Source organism: Aythya ferina (assembly GCF_964211825.1).
Source record: "Aythya ferina genome assembly, chromosome: 11".
NCBI lineage: Eukaryota > Metazoa > Chordata > Aves > Anseriformes > Anatidae > Aythya > Aythya ferina.
In genome coordinates, this window is record NC_140307.1 from 1,104,180 (window position 1) to 1,131,510 (window position 27,331).

Sequence of the window (27,331 nt, forward strand, 5' to 3'; positions counted from 1 at the left end):
AGGAGGCGCTGGGGGCAGGCCGGCGGTGGGCTGGGGCTGGGGGGGATTTTTCTTCTTTTTCACCCCAATTTTTTTTTATATATGTATATATATATATTTTTAATTTAAATCGCTCCGTTTCATTACGAGGGAGCTCCAAAAAAAAAAAAAAAAAAGTAAAAAAAAAAAATTAAAAAAAAAAAAAATTAAAATATTCCTTTGATACACAAAATCAAATTGATATTTAGCCTCTGCTTACTTTTTTATGCATGGCTCCCTTCGCCGCGCGGTAGTGACAGATTGTTTGAGCTGGGAGGAAAAGCCATTCAGAGCTAATTAAGCAGCCATTCCGGGCACTATTTGCAAGCGGGAGGCTGAAAAGCAGAGGCATTTGTCAGCGCTCCGACCCGCGTGGTTTTGATTGACAGCTCCGCCGCCGGAGTGGCAGCCGCGCCGGCGCCGTCCAATGGGGTGGCGGGAAGCGGCCGCGCCGTGCTCTGATTGGTCCGAGGGGGGTTTGAGTGACACGTGCCCCCACGTGGGGTGGGGAGGCTCCGGGTGACGCGCGGCGCGGGAGCCATTTTGTGCCGCCGGGACGGGGCCGCGGGGCTCGGCCGGGAACGGGGCCGGGATGGGGCCGGGACCGGGGCTCCCCCGAGCGCTACGGGGCTGGGACCGGCGGCGGAGCCCGGTGGTTCCTCGGGAAAGGGGTGCAGCGGGGCGGGCAGCCGCTCCCGAGGCTCCTTCCCGGCTTTTTTTCCCTTTGTGCCGACCATTTTACCCCCGTTCGACCTCAAACACCATCAAAAAATTTGAAAAAAACGGGCAAAACCCACCAAAAAAAAAAAACGCCAGCCCCGCCGCCGCCCGCTCGGGGCCGTCCCGGTGCCGCCCGGTGGCGGGGCCGCCCCTCCCGCGCTGCCCATTGTGACGTCCCCTAGGGCGGCGCCCAATCAGCGGCCTCTCCCTCCGCCCCCACGTGGGTTCTCCGCGCTGCCATTGGCCGCCTGCGCTCCGAGGCCGCCCGGGCTGCGGCCCCGCCCAGCGGCGGGCGCGCTCCGGTGGCGGCGGCGCGGGCCGCGTGCTCCGGGGCTGCCCCAGTCCGCGCGCGGCGGCGGCACCGAGCGGCGGGACCCGGCCCCGGCCCCGGCCCCGGGAGCGCCCCCAGACACCGCGACCCCGCCGCGACCCCGACCCCCCGGATCTCTTCTTGGCCCCTCTCCCCCCCCCCAAGCCCAGCATGGCCCGAGGAGCCCCGGAGCCGCCGCCGCCGCCGTTCCGGAGCTGAACCGAGAGCGGAGGAGGAGCGGAGCGGAGCGGAGCGGCCGGTGCCGGATCGCTCGGATGTGTACGGCCTTCTCCCCCTCCTCCTCCTCTCCTCCATGGCCGTCGTGCTCCGCCGTTAGTTCCTGGCTTTGCTTCCCCCCCTTTCTCGCCCAGGACTACCTCGGGGGCTCCTTCCTCGCCGCTTTGTTTTGATTTTTTTTTTATTATTATTATTATTATTACCTTTTTTTTGGCTGATTTTTTTTTTTTTTATTTTTAATTTTTTTTTTTTCCTGGTTTCGCTCTTGGAGGAGGGAATGGGGGGGGGGGGGGGGTTAAAGCCCGGCGGCTCGGGCGGCGGCGGCAGCAGCGGGGCTGGCCGGGCTCCGCGGGTGCGCAGCGCCTTCCCCGGCCGAGCCGCGCGGTGCGGAGCCTGCGCCGGGGGGCGAGCGGGGCTGGCCGGGCCCCGCTGCTTTTCTTTTCCCCCCCCCCCACCACCACCCTCCTTTTCTCCTCCTCACCCCTCCCGTTTTCTCTCTCTCTCTCTCTCTCTCTCTCTCTCTCTCTCTCCCCCCCCCTCCTTCCTCGCCTCCTCCGCCCCCCGCACGGACTTTCCTCTCGTCTCTTTGTTCCAGTTCTCGGCCTCTCCGGGAGCGCTCCGTGGCCGGCGGGCAGCAGCGCACGTCGCGATCGCCGCGGCTGGCTCCAGTGACCGCGCCCCAGCCCGGCCATGTACCCCCAGGGCCGGCACCCGGTGAGTCCCGGACCCCCCCTTCCCTTTGCTGAGCTTCCCCTAATTCCCTTTCCCCCCCCCCCCCTCCACCCCTCCACAAGCCGCTGAGCGTCCCCCCCCCCCCCCCCCGCTCTCCCTCCCCGCAGGCTCCGCACCAGCCGGGCCAGCCGGGCTTTAAATTCACCGTGGCCGAATCGTGCGACCGGATCAAGGACGAGTTCCAGTTCCTGCAAGCCCAGTACCACAGGTGAGCCTTGGGAAGGGGGGGGGGGGGACACCTTAAAAAAAAAAATAAAAAAAAAATAAAAAAAAATAAATAAAGGGGGAGGGGGGGGGTGCCGTGGCGAGCTGCGCCCCGTGGTGGCTGGTGGCTGACGGCCCCCCCCCAACACGCACACACACCCGGTTGTGCTTTGCTTCCCCCCCCCCCCCAGCCTGAAAGTGGAGTACGACAAGCTGGCGAACGAGAAGACGGAGATGCAGCGCCATTACGTGATGGTGAGCGGCGGGCGGGGGGGGTAGGGGGGTGGAGGGGGGGCGGCCCCGCCGACGAGCCCCCGGCCGAGGGAGGGGTGGAAAAGAAAAGGGAGAAATAAGGAGGGGGGGGTCGCCATCGTGTGTCGTCCCCCCCCCTGTCCCGCCCTGCGGTAGCCCAGGCTCGGGGTGGCAGCGCTGAGCCCCCCCCCAGGCTCCCAACCGCAGGATCCTAATCGCTGGGGGGGGATGGGGGGGGGCGTGGGAACACCGGGACCCCCCCTCCGGTACCCCCCGGACCCCCGGTGCTGCCCCCGGGTCCGGTCCAGCCCAGCCCTCTGCGTGCCCCCCCGGGCCGGCTGGGGGCTGCCAACCCCCCCCGGAGCCCTCCAGCCCCCGACCCCTGGGTTTGAGCCGCTTCGTGCCCTGGGGGGGGGGGACACGGGAGGGCCGCGGGGTGTCCCCGGGCGAGCTGCTGCCAGGGCGAGCCAGAAACATCTGCTGGCTGTAAGGTGTCATTTCCTCGGCTGCCAGCACGGCCCCGACCAGGATGCTTTCTGGTAATGACCTTATGCAAACGCCTCCTGGTAAATGAATTCAAATTCACCTTGGCTCCTTTTTCTCTTTTTTTTTTTTTTTTTTTTTTTTTTTTTTGGTGTGTGTGTGCGTTTTCTCTCCCTCCCCCAGTACTATGAGATGTCGTACGGTTTGAATATTGAAATGCACAAACAGGTGAGTAATGGGGAGGGGGGGAGGTGGGGAGGGGGGCTCTCCTCTTGCCCTTTTCTCAACGTGTTTGGGGGGGGAATTAGACCCTGAGCAGTGAGGGGGGGCGAGGGCAGAGTCGGGGAGGTGGCTCCAGGGGAGCCTCGGGGCCCGGCAGCCCCGTTTGGCGGAGCAGATTTGGTGTGTGCGCTCGGGGAAAAACTCAGATTTTGGAAATCTGTTTGTGTGGGGTGCCAGGAGGTGTGTGCCCGGCGTGGTGGGTTCCCGGTGCTTGGAAAAATGGGGATAAAATGGGGATAACCTGGAGCCTTCCCCTCCGGCTTGTTGGCGCAAAGCGCCCCGCTCTGAGGTCAAACCCCGACCCTCGCGGCGCCGTGGCGTGAGACTTGCAGGGAATTATCTTCGGGATACCGATAGCTGCTGGTGTGTTGCTCAATGGCACGGGTTTGTCTTTGCATCTGGAAAAATGAAGCAATGTTTGGTGCTTTTTTTTTTTTTTTTTTTTTTTTTTCCCTTTGGGTCTCCTCTAATATGTAACTTGCCCGAAGGAAAAATATAGAAGGCCGGAGCAGAATGCGGTGTGCTACCTTGATAAGATTACAGTTAAAGAGCCTAAAGGCTGGGCACATGATGGTAAAACTTAAAGGAATAAAGTTATTATTGAGATTAGACCTGATTATTTGTGCTGCTGCTGCTTACTGGTTTTAGAAGTAGTTCTAATTAAGAACTGAAGGCAGATACAAGTTGACATCAACTTTGCAACTCGCAGATCAGCCCCGTTCAGCTCCAAAGTGGTTTTGCTTAATAGCAGCATCGCAGTCCTGCCTATGGAAGTGTCGTTAGCAGATGATTAAATTCAAAGCAGCGTGTCTGGGAGTCTGCCTCTCCTTCACACACGGTTCCCTTCGGCTTTTTGGTGTGTAGTCACAGAGTAGCACAAATAATTACTGCTTAGCCGTCAGGGCTTTTTGTTGTGCTTTTGTTTGGCTTGGGTTTTTGGTTGTTGTTCTTGGGTGTTGGTTTTTCTTTTTTTTTTTAATGTCTTCTTCCATGCAGATTATCCCAACTCCCTTTTCTCTGTCGCTTCTGCCCGGCCAGAGGTGTCTGTGTGAGGCTGCTTTGCCTCGGGTGCCTTCGGTGGTGGTGTGGCCCGGGATGCCCCCGCGTGCAGGGCTGGTGCCCGCTGCCCTGGGAGCTCTCTGCCAGCCTTGCTGTGGGGAGGCAGCACGTTTTGTCTCCTGGTCTCTGGTGCTGTGATGGTTTGGCCCCATGCAGGTGTCGAAATGTCGCTGTTTCTGCTGATGGGAGCTTAGGAAAGCAGTTGCTGTTCTCTGAGATGTTGCACCGGGGATGGCTGCCTGCAGAGCCCTGCTCCAGGAGGGGCTGTGCTGCTGGATGGGGGCCGGCCGCTGGCCTTGGCTTGGTGGTGTGTTGGTGGGATGCTCGGCTCCTTCTGTGCCATGATGTGTCCCCGTGCATCGTGCCTTCCCCGTTGGCCTCAGGTCTGGGGCAGTTTTGGAGTTCACAGAGGAGCCCTGCTGCACCCATGGGTGCTTTTTGGCAGGGAGGCAGGGGGTTGCCCTCACCACCTCCCACCTGGATGCTGCAGGAGGGCAGCGAGGGCTGGTGTCAGCACCCCGGTGCTGGGGACCCCGAGACGTGCCGGGGGCTCCTCTGGGGGTGAATCGCAGCAGGCGAGCATTCCCGGGGTGCCCCCAGCCTGCGTTGCTCCTGGTGCCATACACTGCGTGCCTCGTGCTTGTTGGGTGAGAAGTTTGGGGAGGCGAAGCTGCCTCCTGCTTCAATTGACAGCGGCGTGCGTGGTGCCGGAGGAAAACACCGCGGCGAGCCCAGCGCGCTTCCAGGCCAAAACGGGGTGGGAACGGGCACGGGGCTGGGGATGGAGCCAGGACCCGGGGTGCTGAGCCCCTCCTGGGTAGCCCCATGCCCAAGTTGGGTAGCCCCGTGCCCACCAGAGCCCGGCGTGGCCGTGTTGGGTCCGAGCAAGGAAGTTAGGGGCTGACCTGTTGGGCGGTTGCCTCGTGTTTATCCGCGCACAATCAAGGAGGCTGAAGTGCCTGAATTATTCATGCGGTGTCCTGCCCTCCAGACTTGACTGCTTGTGATTACATCTGCTTGAGACAAACATTGATGGATACTTCATCTTTAAGCAAAAGGGGATTGTCTGGCTGTGGGCTTATATAACAGATTATCTCTTCTGCGCTGAATATTAAGCGCGTGCATATGCGCCCGGGTGCGCGTTTTGTGTCGTGTTTCCCCCCCCCCCCCCCCTTTCTTCTCGTTTTGTTTCTCGTTAAGAAAAAAATGCAGTTTCATAAACAAGTCCATATGCAAGGAAATATTTAGGAAGTGACTACCCACTTTGTTGCATGTCAGGCAGTCAATCGCTCCTTACATCGGCCTGGCGGTGAATGCAGCGCTCTGTTACCCCGCTCGGCTTCCCCGGCGCGGGGCTGCTCAGGGCTTCCCTTCCTAAACCCCGGCGAAACTCTTTTTAAGGTTAATTGATTTTCACAAAGAGCCCTTCTTTCCCGTGTTGTTTCGGCATTGTTTTTGTTCAGATCTGGGCAGATAATCGCCAGACGCCATCCGAGGGAGCAACGATTCCAAAAGAAAAACTAATTTTGCGTTGGGAAACAGGACACCTCCGAGGGGGAACCTTTGTGCTGTGTGGTTGTTTTTTTTTATTTTTGTATTTTTTTTTTTATGGCTGAGAACTCTCCACATAAGCACTTCTTGTTTTCGTGCTTAAACACTTAATGCTTTGGAACAAACCTAAACCCTCCTGACACTTCCCTGGGAAGAGAGGCTTACTTTTTTTTTTTATTTTTTTTATTTTTTTTTCCCCCCCTTTTCTAGAATATTCCAAGAACACAATATACTTTCTGTCATGCTCGTTAGCGAGGAGTGCCAGGTAATAATTTGCTAAATACTTCGGAAGCCAAGTAATTTGCTAGGGTGATGCTTTCAGGGCTCCCAAGGTAGGAGTGAGCCCGTGCCAGCCCGCTGGAGCTGCGGGTGCCCCCGGCTGGGCTCTGCCCCCCCCCCAGCCCGGCCTCTGGCAATGCTGTAATGAGGGGGGGGGCGCCCGCCCCTCGGCGCCCCCTCCCCGAATTTAATTCTCATCAGCGAAGCTCTCCACTTTGCTAATAACGATAGCAGCCACAAATAGCTTTCAACATGCCATTGACAGCCCGGTTGGAGAGAGCACTTGAAATAGTGGTAGACAGCTGAAAGTACCCATAATTGTGTGCCGGAGTGAGAACCACACTGCTCAAGGGCCTGATTTTCATGTGCTTAAAGAGACAATATCCTGGCTTCAACAAACGCTTCTGGTGCTTCACGGCTGGTGTGATTTACTCCTCGTCCTCCTCCCACACCGGGCTGGGGCAGAGCCGGGTGCGGAGCTGGGGCATGGCCGGGGGGCTCCGGGGGGCTCCTCGCCCTGTGAGCCGGGGGGCTGGGGGCTCACCGAGGGGCTCTTAAAGCTGTTGTGGGGTGTTTTGTGGAGGGGATGGATGGTTGGGGCTGCCTCGTGCTTGGTGCTTCCTCTCTGGTGTTGTCCCACCTGATTAAGTCGGCACGCCGGGGAGGGTTGGGGTTCAGCAGGGTGCTGGGGGTGATGCAGGCACTGCAGATGTCTAATAAAAAAAAATCAGATAAATCACAAAAAATGCTCACGAAACGCTGAGCCGGAAGCATTTCTGGTGCAGCAGCAGGTCGGATCCCCGGAGGGGCTGAGGGCAGAGCGGGATTAGTGGGGATTTTGGGTTCTCCTCGCCCTTTTTACCTGCTGTGGGCATCCCTGCTGGGGCTGAGCATCCCTCGGGGGGCTCCGGTGGGTGTCGGTGCTGCCAGCATCCCGCACGGCTCCTGGCTCTCCATCCTCTGCTGTGGACAAAGCACACGGGGATGCGGGGCCAGCCATCGCCATGGCAACCCCGTGCCACAAATAGGGATTTTTCATGGCTGGAGCTGCCCGTTGGGGCTGGGGGGGGCTCCGCAGGGCACGACGAACGGGGAAGGTGTCGGGTATGGAGCCCTGCCCTGATCCCGCAGCCCCAGAGCATCCCTTTGTGCTGCCAATTAAACTTCTAACGGGGACAACTGGAGTTTAATGTGCTGGGGAAGGGGAAAAATTGAAGTGAACAAATATTTAAGGATTATCGAGTCTCCTGCTAACGGGAACTGTGGCGGTTGTAGCGTTTCGGACATTAATGTATTCTTGCTTGCTGAACGTGGGAGGTCTTTTTTTGTAGGGGATGAAGCTTTTCTTCAAGTCTTTGTTGGAAATTTGGGCGAAATCGGACTTGAATGGCTGTTCTTGGTGCATTTTGTGTGTCTGGGTGGTGTTAGTGCTCGGCAGCGCCCAGGGAAGACCCAGCAGCAGCTTGCTTCTCCCTGGGCTCCCCGCAGCCTGTTGGGGTGCAGGATTCTTCCCTCTGCACCTAAACGACCTGCCCGACACTCAGCCCGAGGGGCTGCTCTTGCTGGCACTGTGGTTCTCCATTCAAATTAGGGCTGAATTTGTTCTGGAACCTGCCAGGAGCCAGCAGAAAGGAGCCCACGCATCTGCTCACGGAGAGCGATCGCGCTGGAGGAGCCATGCACCGAGCGCTCGTGGCATCCAGAATCCAATCGGCTTCATCAGAAGGAATAAATATTTAATGGGGCTGCAGTTTATATAGAGTCTAATCGATCTGTCAATGCCAAAAAGGCCTTGGGAGAGCTTTCCCTATGGCTGAGCAGCGGGCGGTGCAGCCCCGGGGTGCTTTCCCGTGGCACTGCTGCTCCGGATCAGCCCCATGCGGGGCTCGGCGGGGTTTTTCTGGCTTAATTCCTCGTGGATTTGGCGTGAGGACAGAGGTGCTGCTGCCTGGGAGGTGCAGGCACTGAGAGGCTCCTGCTGGAAGGAAGGAGCACCCTAAGTGCACCGAGCACGAGGCGAGCCTTGCGTCCTTGCTTTCAGGTCCATTACGCTCCTGGCGGCCGCGGCGCTCGCCCAGCTGCGGCTAATGCACCTGAGTCGCCAAGGCAGGAGCTGGGAGATGCCTCCTGCTTGAAATGCAGCACCAGCCGATTCCCATGACCTCTGAAAGGGCTAATAAAAGCATCAGGTGTCATCTGATCGCCACGATGCTTTCTGAAAAGCCGGCGTCCAGAAATACCGCCGGCGCTTTGAAGTCGGAGCGCACGGTGCCCGCTGCAGGTGCTGCCTCGCTGCTGGGTGTTTCTGAGGGTTTATTTGGAGGGTTTGGGGTCCTCCTTGCACATTGCTGCCCCTTGGTTTTCCCGTTGGTTGTTCCCCTGCCTCTGCTCCGTCCCTCAGAGCAGCGTTGAGTTTCTGCTGTGTTTTTTTTTTTTTCTCCTCCCCTGTAAACGATCAGTTTGGATTTCTCGCTTTTACTGCAGCCTTTGGGGAGCAGGTGGGGGCGAGCCCCTCTCCGTGTGGCACCCGCAGGGGCTGGGGCTGCAGCGGGGGGCTCTGGGGAGCACGCGGGGGGGCTCTGAGCTGGTGCTGGCCGATGGGAGCGAGACCAGGTAATCGCTTCTGCCTTACTGGTAACCGCTCGGGGCTGTCGGGAGGAATTCCTCGGCGTTTGGTTGCGCTCCAGGGCTCCGCTCTGACCATTGTTGCGGCGCTGAAGCCTTACGGCTGCTCAGGAATTGTTTGAGTTGGACCAGAAGCTGTTTTAACAGCTGCTGCGGCCAGCAAAGCGGCCGGCGTTAACTCTTGGGATCTGGGGCATGCTCTGCCCCGGACCGGCCACAGCTCCCCATCCATCCCCTGCTCCTGCACAGCTCGGGCTGTGCCGGGCACCGGATTCCCGTGTGGAGGTGCCCTGGAGAGGATGAGGCCCCCCTACAAGCCTTTATCCACAGCTTGGCTGCCTTCACCCTGCGGGGTGGGAGCATCCCCGGGGCGCTCGGTGCGGGCACGGCGGTGGCTCCCAGCACTGGGGGCTGAGATGCAAACTGCTGACTCGCCTGGAACGCGCGGCGGGGTTTGTGCTCAAGGAAAACGTTATTCCCGGCTAATGGAGACGTCGCAGAAACCACAGTTTGACAGCCTAGGCTGTTATTATTAAACTCCTAAATAATGTGGTCAGGCTGACAGGTGGGGATGGTTACGGGTTGAATATCTGGGGTGTGACGTAAGGATGGCAGCAGTAACCCCAGCGGCTGCGCTCGGGGTGGGGAAGGAGCCCGATGCAGCTGGGATCGGAGGAAACCATCGGCCACACGTGGCACCGGCCAAGGTCACTGTTAGCTAGCTGCTTGGTGCTTGGGGTGGCCTCTGCCTCTGTGTTTGCAGAGGTTTCTGGCAGAACACAGCCCTGGAAAATGGGCGGTGGGGCCGGGCTGCCACCCGTGTGTCCCTTGGGTGCGCCGTGCCGCACCCAGCGCGGGGCCAGAGCGGTGCCAGCACCCGGGCACTGCATCCACTCGGACCTTCACCATCTTCATTCCAGCTTCAGGAGTCGTGAAGCTGCCTGGTCTGGCTTTGTGCTGCACGGTCCCATGAGAGGAGTGGGGCTGAGATGCCAGAAGGGGGGAGCAGCCCCTGCCCCGTGCTGCGGGCACGGTGCGCCCCGTGCGCTTTTGCTGTGCTCTTGGGGAGCTGCTTCCTCCTGCGCCGCGGGGAGGGGATGGGAGGGGATGCAAATCTCTGCTGCTGCTGCTGGGAAGCCCGGCGCAGTCTGCAGGAGGCAGCTTCGTGCTAACCCGTGCCTTTTCTTCTTCCCTTTTTTCAGACAGAAATTGCTAAAAGGCTGAATACAATTTTAGCGCAGATCATGCCTTTTCTGTCACAAGAGGTAAGGACGTTTCCGTGCCCCGGGTGGGGGCTGTGCTTCCCCAGGGAACCTTCCCCCACCAGAGCAGCTTTTTGGGGGGCTGGGGTTGGTTTGAGGGAAGCGGGGCTCAGTCCCCCGTGGGTGCTGTAAAACCTTTGGTGGGGAAGAGGGGGGGACCCCGGGAGAGGCTTCGTGGGCTCTGCTGTGCCCAGACTGAGCTGGTGATGCAAAACCAGCCCCTTGCCTGTCATGGGCAGGGAAAAGTGTAAAAAAAATTAAAAACAATAATAAAAAAAATGAAAAGGGGAGGGGATCAGGGTGGCCCTGGGGCATGGGGGGGACCTGTCCTGGTGCCACGTGTCCTGCTCTGACCCAGCCTCTGTCCCCGCAGCACCAACAGCAAGTTGCACAGGCTGTTGAACGTGCCAAGCAAGTGACAATGACGGAGTTGAATGCTATCATCGGGGTACGTGGACTTCCCAATCTGCCTCTCACCGTGTGTATACCCCTTTTATTCCTATCATTTACCATAACCAGAGGCAATCCTGCGCTCGGGCGGCGTTAGGGAAGGGCAGCTTGCGCTGTCCCAGCCCCCCCCCGATCCGGCACTGGGCGAGGTGGGGTCGCAGCCAAATTCCCCCCCCGGCACCAGGCAGCACCAGGAGCCCCCCCTCCAGCCAAATGCTGCTCGTCCCCGAGGCTGGGGGGTGTCCGAAGGGAGCTGAGCAGGGCCCAGGTCCCCCCAGCCCCCCGAGCCCAGGCTTGCCTCTGCCTGTACTGTTGATGTGAAATGTGCTGTAAGCTTGCCGGAGTTGTTCCATGCATTGACTTACCCGCTTCGGTGTGGCCGGGGTCTGTCGAGCGTTTTTAAGGCTTAACGACTTTAATTGTCTCTTTAATTGATGCAAAGGTCTCGGTCCTGCAGGAAACCTGCTCCTGTCGGAGCTCCCCTACGCGGGGCAGCGCAGTCCCCGAGCAGTGTCCTGGCCCGAGAGCTCTTTTGGGTTTAGCTCTTGGTTTTCTGGAGAACATTTAATTTTTTGGAGCATTGTTTTTGGTTTTCTATAGAAGATTTATTTATTTTTTTTGAAGCAACTGTCTGCACTTCTGCCTTATGGTACAAGGGAGCTCTCTGCCTGCATTTAACCCGCTCTCCTTCTCCCGCTGCTGCACGGACGCAGGGGCAGAAAGCTTCTTGCAGCAGCTGCTGCACGGGGAGCCCAGAGCTCTCGCTGCATCCTGCGTGTCCTGGGAAACGTGCAGAGCGTGTCCGTGGTTTTCCCTTTTAACGGGCAGCCCCAGGCGGCTGCGGGGCCGGGCAGGGGCTGGGGGAGCTCGGCGCTGCTTCGCTGCTCCTAGCCCTAGCCAGGAGGCAGGCAGCTAGAGGCAGATATCGGAATTCAATTAAGGTAAACGAGCGGGGCCTGTGACCCCCATTTTCAAGGTAATTGCTTCCTCGGAGCAGAGCTAAGGCGAGTGTCATCCCGCCATTAAGCAGCCAGCCAGTTAATTGCTCTGCCTGACGAACCTGCACGAGGCAGGAGGTACGGGCAGAGGAGAGCGCGGGGCTGCACGGGGTCCCTGGGGAGCAGGCACCTCGTGGCATGGGGCTTTGGTCATCCCGTCCCCAAAACCAGAGCTTTTTACCCTTCACCAGAGAGAATTTCTCCCCGCACCGCCTTGTTGTTGTAGGGTTTTGGTGTGGGGAGGGTCACTCGCGCGTGTCCGTGCTTCTGGGGTGGGAGAGAGCAGCCCGTGGGGTGTGCACGGCCCCCGCACCCCGTTTCCTCTAGGGACAGGGTGGGGACAGCGGGGACAGGGTGGCTCTGCTGTCCCCACGGGGCCTCACGGCCAGAGGAGGTGGCTGTGTTTGTAACCGCGCCAGCAGGTGCCCAAAACAAAACCGACCGGCACAAAAAATGCACCAAACCATTAAAACCTTTTTTCGCCCCTTTTGAGGTCAAGAACTGTTAATTTTATGCATCTAGGCCATTGTCTCACAGTTCCTCTGCTTCAGGCTTCTGTGAAATTGAGCCCTTGATTTGGTTATAGCTCTGGAAATGATTAGACTACTTTACTAAATTTAACGCAAGTGGTGAACTTAAGTGGTGAACCATTAAATCGGTTAACAAAGGCATGAAGCATGATGTACATAATCCAATTAAAAACACTCTACGTACAAGATATTCCTTGCCAGCCTTTCTCGTAAACCGTAACCTCTTCATATCTTAACCATATTTGTCTGGCACACGCCGGGAGACCCCAGGAGGAAAAGGGCTCTGCGCCTGCGCCTCCCTCGCCGCCTCCTCTCGCTTGGCCGGGACCCGGGGCTGAGCGGTGCTCGGTGCCCACCCTTGCTCCCTGCCCCAGGAGGGCTGCAGGGTGCCACGGGGAAGCTGCCCGAATCCCCGGGTGCTCCCTGGTGCTGGGTGCCCGGTTTGAATCCCTGGGTGCTCCCAGCACGGCCAGCAGTGGGTGCCCAGTTCGGGGCTGAGGTTACGGGGATGGTTTTGGGGTGGTGGAGGTGGCCGAAGAGCTCCTGCACCCCGTCAGCCCCCAGCTTGAAGCTTCACCCATGGGGCTGCTTGGCAATGAACCCCTTGGTGATGTGGGGTTTGGAAACTGCCTTTTTTTTGGGAAGGAACGAAGGTGGGGAGGGATGGTGCTTTTTGGCAGAGCAGGCACAAAGCGAGGGGCCTTGCTGCACTCCGCTTCAGCCCCCTGCTCTGCGGACACCTGGGCAGGGTCCCCCCTGCTGCGGGGTCCTCCAGGATATGGGATTCCTGGTGGGATGCGTGCTCACAGCTCCGTGGGCTCACCTGTGTGGATGTGGCAGAGCAAAGCAGCCGGGAAGGACGGAGCTGGGAGCGCAGCGTGGGCACCCTGGGCTCGTCGTCCCTTTGGCACCTTCGGTCCCTTCGGCGAGGGAGCTCCCGAGGTGCCTCCTGCTCACCGGTTCCTGCCTGCCAAAGGGAAGGAAAACGGCTCTTAAACATTATTTTAAGCTGTGGAGGGACATCGTGGCTTGGTGCTCATTTCTACCCCTTCGCCCAGTGGCTCGTACCCCATGGGGCCGGTCCCACGCAGCTCAGCGAAGCGTTGGCTGGACGTGTTTGCCAGCAGCTTGAAAAAAAAAAAAAAGAAAAAAGAGAAAAAAAGGAAGAAAACAGCGTTTTTCTGCTCCACTGGAGGGAGAGGCTCAGGGGGCTGAGCCGTCCTGCCTGCCTCGCTCTGCCCCACCTGGGTGCTCGGAGGGGCTGTGCTGTGTCCCTGGTGTCCCTGGGCTGTGCCAAGGCTGCGCCATCAGCACCGTGCGGGGTCTGCCCGTGCAGCGGGGTGCCCAGGGCTCCCTGCCCTGCCTGCAGGGCTGCTGCTGCCCCATGGAGTTGGCTGGAGGAGCATCCCGAAACCACGCTTCTGCCCGCCGTGGAGAGACGAGGAGAAAGCGTTGGATTTGGGGGCTGGAAAGCATCCGGGGAACGCTGCGGTCCCACAGCCCGAAACGGGTGGAAATCATGCAGGGCTGGGACTGGAAAGGGCTCACTGATTTCCCTACGAGGCCAGGCGCTGTGCCTCTCACTTGGAGATGGGAAGGATCGATATCGGGGTGCTGGCAGAGCCGTGGGGCTGGGGACCCCCTCGTGAGCCATGGTGCCCCCTGGTCCTGCCAGCGCGGGCTCCTTGTGCCGCTGCCTCGTGCGTGCCGGACTGAGGACGTCTGTGAGCTTTTGGAGGGCTTGAGGATGCCTCCCCCTCCCTGCACCATGGATGGAGCAGCCCAGCAGAAGTCCGGAGCTCCTGCTTTTGAGGATGAAACGATTCGTGCCTTTTCCCTGCCGGCGCTGCGGGTGCCTAATTGCCTTCTGGATTCGGCTCCTGCCACAGCCGAGACCTTTGCGCTGCCCGGAAGAAGCTGCATTTGGAGATAATTCGTCTCCTCGGCCCGAAACTGCGACTGCTTACTTTCCAATCTGACCCCGGGTCGTGTGCTGGGTGGGGATTTCCCTCTCTCCTCGCATGGGGTTTAGAAACCCAGCCCAGCTGCGAGCGGCGGGCAGGCGTGGGCTGCCCACCCCGAGCTCTGCCCGGCCCCTGCGCTGCTTCCCCCAGGAATTCTTGGGGCTGTGCCCCAAAATACGGGGCTGTGAGGGCTGCTGGGTGCTGTTTGTGCCCTGTTCCCGTGGATTAAACCAAACGGGGCCGTGATGGTGCTGGCAGCAGCCCCGTGCTGCCTGGGCATCGTGGTGCACCCAGGGCCCTGGTGTCAGGATGCAGGACAGCCCCTGCCTGCTGCTGTCACCTGGGCTTCATGCAGGGGTCAAAACCCCTTTAGAGCTTTCTCAGAGGACCCCTGCCCACTCTGTGCCCCCATCAGGGTGCCCGTGGGGGTGCGCAGGCTGGCGGTGCGTCTGCTCGCCGTGCCACAGGACCCTCACCCCCTGCTTGCCCCCTCAGCGACCATTTGTGCCACGTTTGGTGGCACTGGGGAGGGACAAGATGTGGCCGGTGCCAGCACAGGCTGGCAGGGGAGAGGCGGGGGCTCTGCTGGTCCCCCCCAGCCCCTCGTTCCTGGGGTTGGTGCAGCAGGAGGGGTGGGAGATGCTGGTGCCGGGGAGCCTCCTGGGCAGCCTGCTGCTGTCCACGGTGTGGGGAGGTGGAGCAGGAGCTGTGGAGATGAAATTTGGTGCTTGGGAATGAGTGCTCTGAGCCAGGCTTGGAGCAGTAACCCCCTAACTCAGATCTCAGCCTGCTTTCTCCAGGCTGGTTCGGATCTGACCCAGAGGCGCGAGGGATGCGGCTCCTCCTGTCCCTTCCCCTCCCCAGAGCCTCAGCTCAGCTGTCCCCGGGCACACCATGGGTGCCGGCAGGGTTGCAGAGTGGCAAAAAGGGTCACCTGCAGCTCGGGCATCCCCTGGGCGCTCTGCTTTTGTCCCTGTGGTCTGGCTGAGCGGCCCCTGCTCCGGCCAGAGCCGTTCCCTGCCGCGCGGGTAGCGCTGATGCTTTTGCTTCTGTCTGTCGGGGAGAGCAAAACCAAGCTTGCAGCGACGATGCAGCTCACCTCGCATCGAGGATGCATCCCGTGCTGTGGCTGGGACCACCCCCGGGGTCCCTCTCTTTCGGGGTCCCTCCTGCTAACGGGGCTTCTCCTTGCAGCCGGCCTCACCTCCCGGCGCCGCGCGCCTCGGGGATCCTACGGGGTGGCTCCAAGCCTCCCCCGTCCCTCTGCCCCCTCCCTCCCCGGCTCACTGGTGGTCTCATTGCAGCAGCAGCAGCTCCAGGCTCAGCACCTCTCCCACGCCGCCCACGGGCCCCCGGTCCAGCTGCCGCCGCACCCCTCGGGCTTGCAGCCTCCCGGCATCCCGCCCGTCACCGGCAGCAGCTCGGGGCTGCTGGCGCTCGGCGCCCTGGGCAGCCAGGCACATTTGGCCGTCAAGGACGAGAAGAACCACCACGACCTGGACCACAGAGGTGAGAGCCCTACCCCCCCTCGTCCCTCTGCTGCTTGGGGTTGTGGGGTGGTCCCAAAACGGTGCCGGAGCACCCCCCGTGCGCGGCGGCGCTGCCTCCAGGTCACCCAGGGGTGCCCGGTGGGTCAGAGCCTGCTGGGGTTTGAGGGGTGTCATGGGGTGGGGGGGTTGGCTCCAGATTGCTCCTTTCTGTGCCTGTTTAGGACAGGGAAGGCAAACGACCCGGGAGGTGACACTGATGGGTTGAGCCCTGTTGGGTGGATTCGCTCCCGTGGCCCTGAGCTCGCCCTCGAGGCTGAGCCCTGCAGGCACAGAGCTGTGCAGTGATGGCAGAGCACCCCTCCTCCTCCTCCTCCTCCTCCTCCTCCTCCTCCTCTTCCTCCTCCATCACCATCAGAGCTCTGCTCAGAGGCTGTGATGGCCTGGAAACCGGTGATGTTCACTATCGTGCACGTTTTTTTCTTATTAGCAATAAATCATTCTTTTGGGGAGGAAAAAACAACGCACGGGTTCCGCTGCACACCAAAAGCGGTGCAGGTTTTCCCTGCAGCGCTGTGTTAGCACGCAGGACCTGTGATCTTTTCCCCATCACTGTGAGGTTCCCACACGTGTTTGTCTCCCCGTGAACACCAGCAGGAGACAGATCCTGGTAGCAATTACCCAGTTCCCTTCATTTTCCTGCACGGCTCCGAGTTACCGGGAGGTGCCAGGGGAAACGGGGCCGCGTAAACGCGCACGGACCCTGCCGGGTTTGTCACCTTGGCTATCAGGACCCCGTCCCCATGCCCTTCCCTGGGCCTTTCGATGCCTTTCCTCGATGCTTTGTGCATTTTGCCATCTAAATGAGAATGGGAAGGGGGGGAGGAGGTGGCACGAGGGAGGGAGATGGGTTTGCGAGTGAAGCCGAGCGGAGCCCGGCGTGGGCTGAGCTCGGGCAGGGCACTGCAGCGGGGAGCCCCTGGGTTTGTTGTTCCTGTTCTAAGCCTCATTCTAACCGCTGTTGTTTTTGTGTCTTCTTTTTGTTTGGCTGCGACCTCGCCTCTGCCACCGGCTGCCTCTAAAAGAGCGCGACTCGAGCGCGGTGAGTCCCGCGCCCCCTTTCCTCTCCATCCTGGTGCCGATGGCTGCGCGGTTTTGCTCCAGTTACCGCTTGAAAAAGCAGCCTCCTGGGCGTCACCTCGGGGGATGCCTTTCTGATGGGTCTTATGAAAGAGAAAAGGGAAAAAAAAAGCGAAATCCCCACCCCGTTACGGGATGTGATCACTGTGCTGGGCTCGGACCCCCCCGGGGCTGCGGCGCACCCCCCACGAGCGAGCGCGGATAAAAAAAAAAATCCTTCAGCGATTAGGAAAGCTATTTTATTCCCGATCACTCTCCTATTATCTTGGGTCATCTAATCTGCCGGGCCGGTTGGGGCTATTACGCCGTGTTAAGTAGGACTCGGAAGGTCAAGCAGTTAACTAACCAGCTCAAGAACCGTGCTCGAGGGCAACTGCCACCTCCAGCACTGATTTCATTTATTTTTAATTAATTATTTATTTTTTTTTTGGCCCTGCCTTAATGGCAGCGGCGTGGCTCTCGCTACGGCCAGGGGCTGCTTTGTGGCACGATGGGGGGCTCGAATAGGTTGGGGAGGGGGGACGTTCAGCCCTCGCCCCCCACCCCGGGTGCCTGCTGCCCGCATCCCGCAGCCGAGCTGCCGGCACAAAGCCCGGCTGAGCCGAGGCTTTGCAGTGATTTCCTGCCATCCGTGCACGGCCCCGGCCCCTCGCTGCGGAGGGGCCCTTGGAGAGCCGAGGGCGGATGGGAAGAAAAGTGCTATTTAAGATGGGGGGGGGGGGAGAGGGGAATCGGGCATCATTAACCTGCCTGCTCGCAGGGGCGGGGAGGGGGCCGTGAAAGATGGGAATGTTCCCGATCTATAAAATAAAACACGGGGCATTCCCCGGGGAGGTTTAATGCGCACGATAATCAGAGTTAGTCATTCATATTTTCCTAGCCTTGCCTGAGCAATAAAAAATATTTAGTTTCTTGGCAGCGCGCCAGCAGAAGGCTGAATGGATCGATGCCTCTAAATGCTTGACATGATTCTCTGGTAGCTCCGAGGTTTTTCAGCATGACTGCCTGAGAAGAAAGACCCCGGTGTTATCCAAAGCTGCTTATTGGGTACCGAGGAGAAACATGAACTGCTTTAGTTCTCCCTTTCAGAAGGAAAAGAAAGGCAGGCAGAGGGGCTTAGAAACAGCTCTGCTTAGCAGGGGTGGCGAGCTCCGCGACCAGACGCGCGGTGACGGCGATTGCTCCTGCGGCTCCCAGAACCTAATTGAATCCCATCGCCCCGGGGCCGGGCTGCCGGGGTTCTGCCAGCCCCGGCACCGCTTCCCCGTTCCCGTTTTTTGCTCCCAGCCCCGAGCTGGTGGGCGAGGGGGGTCCCTGGTGGGGCCACGGCCTCGGATGTGCCCGGGGCTCCTGCGCAAAACCCCAGCGAGCTCGGCTCTGCCGCCAGGCTCCTGTTGCCGGGTGTTTTTCCAAATGTTTTTTGAATGCCCTTTGGCTTGGTGGAGCTCGGCTGCTGCTGTGGCTGAGATAAAGCAGCTCTCCAGCCGCCGGGCCCCGCTCTGCCCTTTGCTCCCCTAATAAAACCCGGGGACGAGGTCCTGGCTCTGCTGCCACCCCAAGCTCTCGAGGGCTGGGGTTTGGTGTCCCTATTTACCAGCAGCCTCCCCAGCTTCCTCGCAGGGTTTTCCATTCAGAACACCAGGCAGCTCCTCCCTTCTCCCTGCTTTTTTGGGGCAAACAGGCTCAGGTGCCCACGAGCAGCCACGTGGGGCTGGAGGCGATGCCGGGGGCTCGCCTGCCCCTGGGGTTTTGGGCTCTGGGGCTGGGTTCTGGGCTCGGTGCTGTGCCTTTTGGGCTGCTGCTCTCCAAGCCCCTGAGTCTTTGTGCTCGTAACTCAGCCGTGCCTGCTGTTTTGTTTTATTTTTTTGCAGAATAACTCCGTGTCGCCCTCGGAAAGCCTGAGAGCCAGCGAGAAGCACCGGAGCTCCACAGACTACAGCATCGACTCCAAGAAGCGGAAAGCGGAGGAGAAGGACAGCATGAGCCGATATGTGAGTGGCACGGCACGGGATGTGCCAGCAGGGGCGGGCACTGCTTGTTCGGGCAGGGCTTTGGGTAAAAGAAAGCTGGGTTTGGGCAAAACGTGGTGAACGCGGGGTGGATGCGCCCTGCCTGGTGCTGCTGAGGGGGTTTGGGGTTTTTCTGCGGGGGCTTCTCTGGGGTTTTGGGGTGCTGACTCCTGCTGTGTTCCAGGACAGCGATGGTGACAAGAGCGACGACCTGGTCGTCGACGTCTCCAACGAGGTGAGCCGAGCAGCATTTCGGGAGCTCTGCGTGCTGGGGTGGGGGCCCAGGGGATGATGCCAGGGTGTGAGCGCTTTCTCCCATCCTGCAGGACCCCGCCACCCCCCGGGTCAGCCCGGCCCACTCCCCCCCGGAGAACGGCATCGACAAAGCCCGCGGGCTGAAGAAGGGGGACGCACCGAACAGCCCGGCCTCGGTCGCCTCCTCCAGCAGCACTCCCTCCTCCAAGACTAAGGACCTGGGCCACGTACGTGCCGTGCCCTGTCCCCTGCCTGGGCTTCCCGAGCAGGGGATGCCCTCCCGTGGGTGCTGGTGGTTGAACCTCATCCCCTATATGTTTTTTTTTGGGGTCCCTTCTCCATCCAGAACGACAAATCGTCAACGCCCGGCCTCAAGTCGAACACTCCGACGCCGAGGAACGACGCCCCCACCCCGGGGACGAGCAGCACCCCAGGGCTGCGGCCGATGCCCGGCAAGCCGAGCGGCATGGACCCTCTGGGTGGGTACCCCCGGGGCTCCCCAGGGCTTCGGGGTGAGGGTTATCGGGGACCCACCCCAGCTCGGCACGAGCCCCGTGCGCTTTGCATGGGGACGATCTCCACGGGGACGATCAGGGGGTGGCGCAGCCTTTGCGCCGCGTCCCCCTGACCGCATCCCTGACCCTACAGCCTCAGCCCTGCGGACGCCCATCTCCATCGCGGGCTCGTACGCGGCCCCCTTTGCCATGATGGGGCACCACGAGATGAACGGCTCGCTCACCAGCCCCGGCGCCTACGCCGGCCTGCACAACATCCCCCCGCAGATGAGCGCCGCTGCCGCCGCCGCCGCCGCCTACGGCCGGTCGCCAATGGTGAGCTTTGGAGCTGTACGTAGCACTTTTAGCTCCTTTTTTTCGCTCACGGTGGGCGCGGGAGGGGTTTGGGGATGTTTGGGGGCTCCCCTGTGTTGGGTGGGGGAGTGGGGGTGATCCTCGCCGGCCGTGGTTTGATTTGGCTGCTGGCGAGGGGTGCTGGGCACGGGGTTTGGGGTGTGCACCTTTGGGTATCCCTCTGCGTTGGGGTATCCTGGCCTGGGTTCATGGGAAAACCACTGCACAGCCAGCTTCCCCTTCATTCAGACCCCCGTGGGTTGACCTGTGTGGAGCCAGGAGTTGGGCTCGATGATCCTTATGGGTCCCTTCCACCTGGGGATGTTCTCTGATCCCGTGATTAGTACTGTTAAATGCCTCATCGTGTGTTTTTAAAACCCAAACACAGTCAGAACGAGAACTAAAGCACTGCCATTGCTGCAGGGTTTGGGGTTTCTGCAGCACTGGGGCGCAGCTTCCCTGCTGCCAGCCCAGGGACTTGGGAACGGTGTGGGGAGGGCGAGCGAGCCCCACGCTGCTCCTGGAGGGCCTGAAATCTTTGGTTATCTCCCCAATCCTTCCCCTTTCTTGGTGGCGTGGGGGGTAAAATCGCAACCAGCTATTGAGCAATCGTGGGCAAACGGGGAGCTGCGGGGCTGCACATCCACGTGCCGGGCACAGGGCTGGGGCTGGGGGGCTGACGTGCACCGTGTCCAGCTCGTGCCCCCCTCACCACGTTGTCTCCCGACAGGTTGGCTTCGATCCTCACCCACCCATGCGAGCCCCCGGCCTGCCCACCAGCCTGGCATCCATCCCCGGAGGGAAGCCGTAAGCACCTTTAGGGTTTTCTGCGGGGTTGGGTGCGGGGTTTCTCCACGGGGAGGACCGCGGTCGAGTGCGGGTGGCCCCCAATTCGGTGGTGCCCCCAGCGAGGCCGTGCTGCGTTTCAGCACTCCCATTTCCCGGGGCTGACCCCCGTGTGTCCCCCCTTTTTCTGCAGAGCCTACTCCTTCCACGTCAGCGCCGACGGGCAGATGCAGCCGGTCCCTTTTCCCCACGACGCCCTGGCCGGCCCCGGCATCCCGCGGCACGCCCGGCAGATCAACACGCTGAGCCACGGGGAGGTGGTGTGCGCCGTCACCATCAGCAACCCCACCCGGCACGTCTACACCGGCGGCAAGGGCTGCGTAAAGATTTGGGATATCAGCCAGCCGGGCAGCAAAAGCCCCATTTCCCAGCTCGACTGCCTGGTAAGGGGTCAGGGGGCCGTCCCCGTGCCGCCGGCGCGCTGCGCGGTGCCCCCAGCCTCGTGCTCACGGCATCCCCGTGCCCCCACTGCCTCCCCCAGAACAGGGATAACTACATCCGCTCCTGCAAGCTGCTCCCCGACGGCCGCACGCTGATCGTGGGGGGGGAGGCCAGCACGCTCACCATCTGGGACCTGGCCTCCCCCACGCCCCGCATCAAAGCCGAGCTCACCTCCTCCGCCCCCGCCTGCTACGCGCTGGCCATCAGCCCCGACGCCAAAGTCTGCTTCTCCTGCTGCAGCGACGGCAACATCGCCGTGTGGGACCTGCACAACCAGACGCTCGTCAGGTGAGCGGCCGGCACCTTCCCTGGGCTCCCCGTGTGGGTTTCCCACCTGCTCGGTGCGGGGACAGCCCTGGAGGTGCAGCCCGGGTGCTGGTGCGCGCGGTGATGCCCCCATCCCGCAGCTTCCCCAGCTCCCTTGAAGCGAGCGACCTCCGTGGGTTGTGCCCTGCCTTCCCCCTTCAAGATTTGTTTTTTTTTTTAATTTTTTCTCCCAGGCAATTCCAAGGCCACACGGACGGTGCCAGCTGCATAGACATCTCGCATGACGGTACGAAGCTGTGGACGGGGGGGCTGGACAACACCGTGCGCTCCTGGGACCTGCGGGAAGGGCGGCAGCTCCAGCAGCACGACTTCACCTCCCAGGTGAGCCCTTGGGCTACGGAGGGGAAGCTCCTGGCCTCGTGGAGCCCTCGTGCAGGGGTTTTCTGTCCGTGAAAAGTGAGCCTGCCTGCTCCGGATGGCCCCAGAAGTTGACGGTTCCTGCATGGCATGTGCTCTGCACAGCCCTGGCTCGCTTGGTGCCTGCGTGTCCTGGGTGCCTTGGGTGTAATGCAGGAGCATTTGAGGCAGTGGGAGCTGTGGGACACCCCTGGCTCTCATTTTTAGCCCCTCTTGTTGCTTTTTCACCTGGTGCAAGACTGGGCTGCCATAAGGAGAGCAGTGTTTGCACCGGGGTGCTGGAGGAGCCCGGTGCGTGGGGTGGGAGCAGGGCACGGGCAGCTGTGTGCCCCTGGAGACCTCCCAGAGCCCTCTTCCAAAAAAAAAAACCAACCCAAAAAAAAAACATCTGGGACCTCACAGCCCCTTAGCAAATGTGTCCATCCCATGTGGCTGGCCCCCCGAGCTTTTGCATGGCTCCAGACCCCTGATGTGTCTGTGCTTCTCCAAACCCTAGGAGCCAAAACTCACAGCTCATGTAGCCGTGCTGCCATCCACGCTGAGCCTTTCTGCTCTGGACATGCCAGATAGACACTTTTTGTCCTAAATGTCAGCACCGGGAGTGCTGTCCCTGCAGGATGCTGCTGGGTGCCTGGTGCAGACCCGCAGCAGGGCCCCTCCTGCAGCTCCCGGCTCTGCCAAGCCCCGTTCCAGCTCTGGGATGGGTGATGATTTAGGACAGGGCTCCGTCCCTTCCAGCTTGCCAGGTCGTTTCCCTTCTGAATCTCTGGCTTTGCAGTCAGCTCTGTGAGCAAAACCAGGTTAAAATCAACCAGAAAAAAGAAAGAACAGAGCGGGGTGGGTGGAACTGGGGGAGCTGCGGCACGGCACAACTGGTGCTGTCCCCATGGCATCTCCTGCAAAAGCTGGAGAGACACAAACCCCGCTGAGAGCCCCCGTCTGCCCCACAGATCTTCTCGCTGGGGTACTGCCCCACGGGCGAGTGGCTGGCGGTGGGCATGGAGAGCAGCAACGTGGAAGTGCTGCACCACACCAAGCCCGACAAGTACCAGCTGCACCTCCACGAGAGCTGCGTCCTCTCCCTCAAGTTCGCCTACTGCGGTGAGTGGGGGGCAGCGGGCGCTGCGCTCCCATGGGTGCCCCGGGGAGCCCTGGGGCTGCGCACGAGGTTTTGGTGCTGGGAGGGGGCTGAGCACGGAGGCTGCGGGCAGGGTTTGTCCCCGTGAGGGTGTTGGTGGGGTTTTTGCCATGAAACAATCCTGCTGCTCCACCTGGTCGTGGTTCTGAGCCCCGACAACGCGGGGAGGGCGAGCCGCAGGCCGGCTGCGTGCGCAGGGGGTGGCAGTGCCGGGGTGGGCGTCCAAAAACTCCCCATTTTCCAATTTTTCCCAAACCCTTTCCCGAGCATGACCCGTTGGGGCTGGGAGAGGGGTGTCCACCCGGCTCTGGTGCCGGGGTGGGCAGCTTGGCCCCTGCTGATGCCGTTTGCTCCGGCCGCAGGGAAATGGTTCGTGAGCACGGGGAAGGACAACCTGCTCAACGCATGGAGGACGCCCTACGGAGCGAGCATCTTCCAGGTGCGTGGGTGCTTTTTGGGGAGGGCACGGGGGGGTGGGCAGCTCCTGGACCATCCCAGGGGCTTCTAGGTTCGGTGCAGCATCATTGGGCCACCACGCTGACCCGATTCCTGTTTTTTTTTCCCCATGCCCTGCTCCTTCCAGTCCAAGGAATCCTCGTCTGTCTTAAGTTGCGACATTTCAGCGGATGACAAGTACATCGTCACAGGCTCTGGTGACAAGAAGGCCACGGTCTACGAGGTCATCTACTAGCCGCGGAGCGGAGCGGGGCTGGCGGCGCCGCGCGCCGTGCTGCAGCCGGGCGGTGGCAGGGCTCGGCGCACGGAGGCAGCGGCCGGGGGCTCGGCCACCGACGGGCGGCCCGGGATTACACACGGATTTATTTGGAGGTCTGCAAATATGGCACACATTGAAGCCCTAAACGACTTTTGGTTTTGGTTTTAGGGTTTTTTTTTTCTTTTTTTTTTTTTTTTGCCTTTTTTTTTTTTTTGGTTTTCTGGTTCTTTCCGTCTGCGCTTTGGTGGCACTATACAGGACTTATTTTTTTATTGTGACTTCTTTTTTTTTTTTTTTTTTTTTTTTTTTGGTGCATCCTGCATAAGACTTGTGAAAAATGTAAATAACCGGACTAGTAAATAGCATTGGAAGGGTGGGGGACCCCTCCCGGTACACTAGGTGTGTATTTTTCGTCTGCTGTAATTGTATTCCACTGATGGTTTTGGTGGTGGCAATTTTTTTTTTTATTTTTTTTTTTTTCCTTACCCCCCCCCCAGCCCCGAAGCGTCCGTTTGGGACGCGACCTGGACATGCAGCGTGTAACCAGACTGAGCAAAGATGTCCACTGGTGAAAGTTGTTCCTACTGTCGTACACGTGCGTTGTTCGGTGTGTTAGTCGTGTTCGGACGCTGTACGGACTGCGGTGAAGTCGGTCGGATCCTCAGCTACTGACGGGACATCAGCAAAACAATCACGTTTTTATATGGATTTTTGTGCTCGTATGTTTGAAGAAAAGGGGAAGCCCGTGATCCGGGAATCATCTGCTCGAGCCCTTCTTGGTCTTCGGACATAAGCAATGAGGAGTGATTTCAAAGAAAGCATAGTAAATTCAGCTCAGGGAGCCACGAAAGATAATAGCAACTTATGTGTTTTGTATTCAAATGAAAGTAAAGAATTAGAATTGATAACCTTTAAAATACAGTTTTTTAAAGCAAAGTTTACTAACAAGTAGGGTTTGTGTGTGGTGGGGGGAAGGGGCTGGCTTTGGTAGGGTCCTGTGGCTATATGGTCTTGTGTCTTCTGGTATATAGGTTCCGATGAAGCAAAACCCATCCCCGCACAGGCCTGCATTTCAGCATTTTGTACTAAAGGGTAAAAAAAAAAAAAAAAGAAAAAAAAAAGAAAAAAAAAAAAAGAAATAACGGGAAATAAAAGTATTTGTGTAGCAGAAGTGCTCACCCTGTATTGTAGCATATGGAAGAGAATTTTTATACTACGTTTTTAATGGATTATCGTTTAATTTTTTTGATTTTTAACCTGGTCACAGCCCGCGTAGGGTCGAGGTGAGAGCTGCCCGCTGGGGACGGGCGGGCCGTGAGCTTTGGATATGTGCCTCCAGCATCGCCTCCCTCCGGCCATCGCGGCCGCTTCGGGGGGAGAGGATTTGGGGTGGAAAGGAGATTTCCTGGAAAATATGTCTTTTCCCCTTCAGGATGGCGTTTCTGAGATTTTTTGCCCTTTTCTGTTCCAAACCGAGGGAGATGTCCCAGGCAGAGCGCGGCTCATTAGCGCTCGCTGTGCCCGGCCGGAGGAGATGGGATTGCTCTCGTGCGCTAATTACCCGGCAAGGAACGGAGGAGAAAAAAGCTCTTAAAAACTGCATTTAAGGAAGGCGGCTCTGAGGGTGGTTTGGTCGAGAAAAAGGACTGGAAAAGCCTGGAAAAGCTCGTTCCCAACAGCCCCCTGCGCTCCTGGGCTTGGTGATGCTGTGGGGCACCAGCGGGGACGGTCCCAGTGGGGGCATTTGCGTCCCCCCAGCCCTGGTACAGCCTCTGGGAGCATCCCCGTGTCTGCAACATCAGGAAAAGGGTCGATAGCTCTGGAAAACCTGGATGGCAGCTGCCTCCTGCCCTGGGGGCACCGCCGGCTCCCCTCCTGCCTGCTCGCCCCGTGCCATCGGCGCTTCGCTTCCCCCGCAAGCCCCCCGCCAGCGAGGAACTGCACGTGGTGGAGGGCGGCCGAGTCAGACTGCTCAACTTCACACCAAAGGATGTAGCAGGATGTGTACAGCTGGGAATAACTACAATTATTATTATTTTTTTTTTTTTGTAAAAAAAAAAAAAAAAATGGGGGGTGGAGAAAAAAAGTAAAAAAATAAATGTAATGAGGCTCAAATGAAGGCAAAGTGTCTATAAACGATTTGACCTCTGGAAACCTGCACTGAGTTGGTATTAAATGTGAGCAAGCACAGTGAGAGGCTGTTGTTCCTGCATGGAGGGGCTGGAGTGCAGAACCCCCCCTTGCCAGGAGGGTCCTACCCCTCCCTGCAGCCTCGGGGTGCTGCAGGATGCGACCACCCGTGGAAGTGGGCTGGGACCACGAACCGTGCTGCGTGGGAGCGGCTGGACTCCGGCCCTGGTGCTCGACTCCTCTCGTCCGGCTGCGGATGCTTTTGGTTGCTGCCATGCCCCCAGGATGCTGCGTGGGGTGGCCGTGCCCCTCAGGGCTCTGCTGCCTCCTGCGTGGGCATCCCCACCTCCTTGGAGGGACACGAGGCTCGCCTGATCCAATCCTCGCTTTTTTCTTCTCAAAATGAGCCTGAAGCCGTCACCTGCTGCTTGGTTTTTGCCTTCGTGAGCCTGCAGCCTGATGGGGATTCTCCTTCGGTGACACCTGGGGACGATGCCACCGCTGCCGCGTGGGGCTGGGGGCTCCTCTGTGCTCCGAAATTGCCCGACGCCAACGTCCCGCATTCCTCTGCTGCCAACCCCGGGCACCCCGGCAGCCGAAGCGCTTTCCTTGAGCAAGGACACACGCAGCGTCCTGCAGGGCTCTGCCCCGTGATGTATTGAACATGACAGAGCCTGCTGCGAGGGAGAAATAAAAAGCAGGAGCAGCACTCTAACTGCCCGGGCTTTCCGATAATGTACGCCGGTAAATGGTGATGAGTGCATTTAAAGCTGATTTTAAGCTGGATGGAATGAGGGGCTGGCACAGGGGACCATTAAAAGATAAAAATTGCAAGAACTCCTTTGTTGTAAGGTTTTGGAGAGCCCGGCGCACGGCACTGGAAGGGTTTGCCCCGGCCTGGGGGCACCAGGTGCTGCCCCTTCGGGCGGCTGAGAGGCTCTCAGCAGTTCCCAGCAAACTGTTGCCCTTTGCAGTTAATTTGGTTTGACTGCAACCTTTCCAAAAGTGCTGACGGAGAAGGTGTTGAAGCCAGGCACAGTCTCTCCGATTTCCATTTACGTTATCAGCCAGGCGCCGGGTGTGTGGACTTTGAAGTTGAAGTATTCTGAGCCCTGCGCACTATTTTTTTTTTTCATTATTATACATTCTTAAGACCTTTTTTTTTTTGGCATTTAATGCTTTCAGTGGCTGAGGCTGCTGTGACCCTGGTGCAAACCTCAGCTGTCGTGCTCCTGGATCCCACGGGCATCGCAGTGGGGCACCCGGGGCTGCCTGCACCATGCTGCAGGTGCGCTGCATCCATCCCCAGCCCGCAGCACCCGTTGGGTTGTGTTACCTGCTTTCCATTAAGGCATTTCCATTGCCTTCTGTGAGCACCGCAGCAGCTCTCTCACCCAAGGATGGGCTCCCACACCGGAGGCACGTGGGGTGTTTGGTCCCTCAGCTGCTGAGCCCAGCCGCTACCCTCTGGAGGTAGCCCACGCATCGTGCCCGCACCGCTCCTCCTCCCCAGCCCAGTTTTCTGGGGCGGCCATCAGGTGAAATTACACTTTGAGTAACCGCTAATTAGCAAATTGCAGCGTTCAGGCCCAGGCGCTGGGGCAGAGGTCGTTAGCTTGCCTTGAAAAATATCATAAAGAAAATAAGTGGGGTACCAGACGCACCCCCTGGCTCTGGGCTGC

At 59.5% G+C, this 27,331-nt stretch overlaps 1 protein-coding gene across 5 annotated transcripts; it reads left to right on the forward strand.

Annotated features, from left to right (window-relative positions):
• The first annotated feature begins 1,058 nt into the window (after window positions 1-1,058).
• Window positions 1,059-26,486, forward strand: TLE3 (TLE family member 3, transcriptional corepressor). Of its 5 annotated transcripts, none has more exons than XM_084532306.1 (21): window positions 1,059-1,327; window positions 1,881-1,999; window positions 2,125-2,225; window positions 2,413-2,476; window positions 3,140-3,184; window positions 9,955-10,017; window positions 10,388-10,492; window positions 15,261-15,465; window positions 16,529-16,545; window positions 18,455-18,574; window positions 18,777-18,827; window positions 18,919-19,074; window positions 19,194-19,326; window positions 19,496-19,677; window positions 20,426-20,502; window positions 20,675-20,924; window positions 21,023-21,270; window positions 21,483-21,630; window positions 22,617-22,767; window positions 23,167-23,243; window positions 23,388-26,486. In XM_084532306.1, the coding sequence occupies exons 2-21, from the start codon at window positions 1,976-1,978 to the stop codon at window positions 23,493-23,495; spliced, it is 2,325 nt and encodes a 774-aa protein (XP_084388432.1). In that variant the 5' UTR covers window positions 1,059-1,327; window positions 1,881-1,975; the 3' UTR covers window positions 23,496-26,486. The 5 variants fall into 5 exon arrangements, with proteins under 5 accessions (XP_084388432.1, XP_084388435.1, XP_084388431.1 ...); XM_084532309.1 differs by having other exon boundaries at window positions 10,388-10,462; window positions 15,264-15,465; XM_084532305.1 differs by having other exon boundaries at window positions 1,060-1,327; window positions 19,496-19,692.
• The last annotated feature ends 845 nt before the right edge of the window (window positions 26,487-27,331 follow it).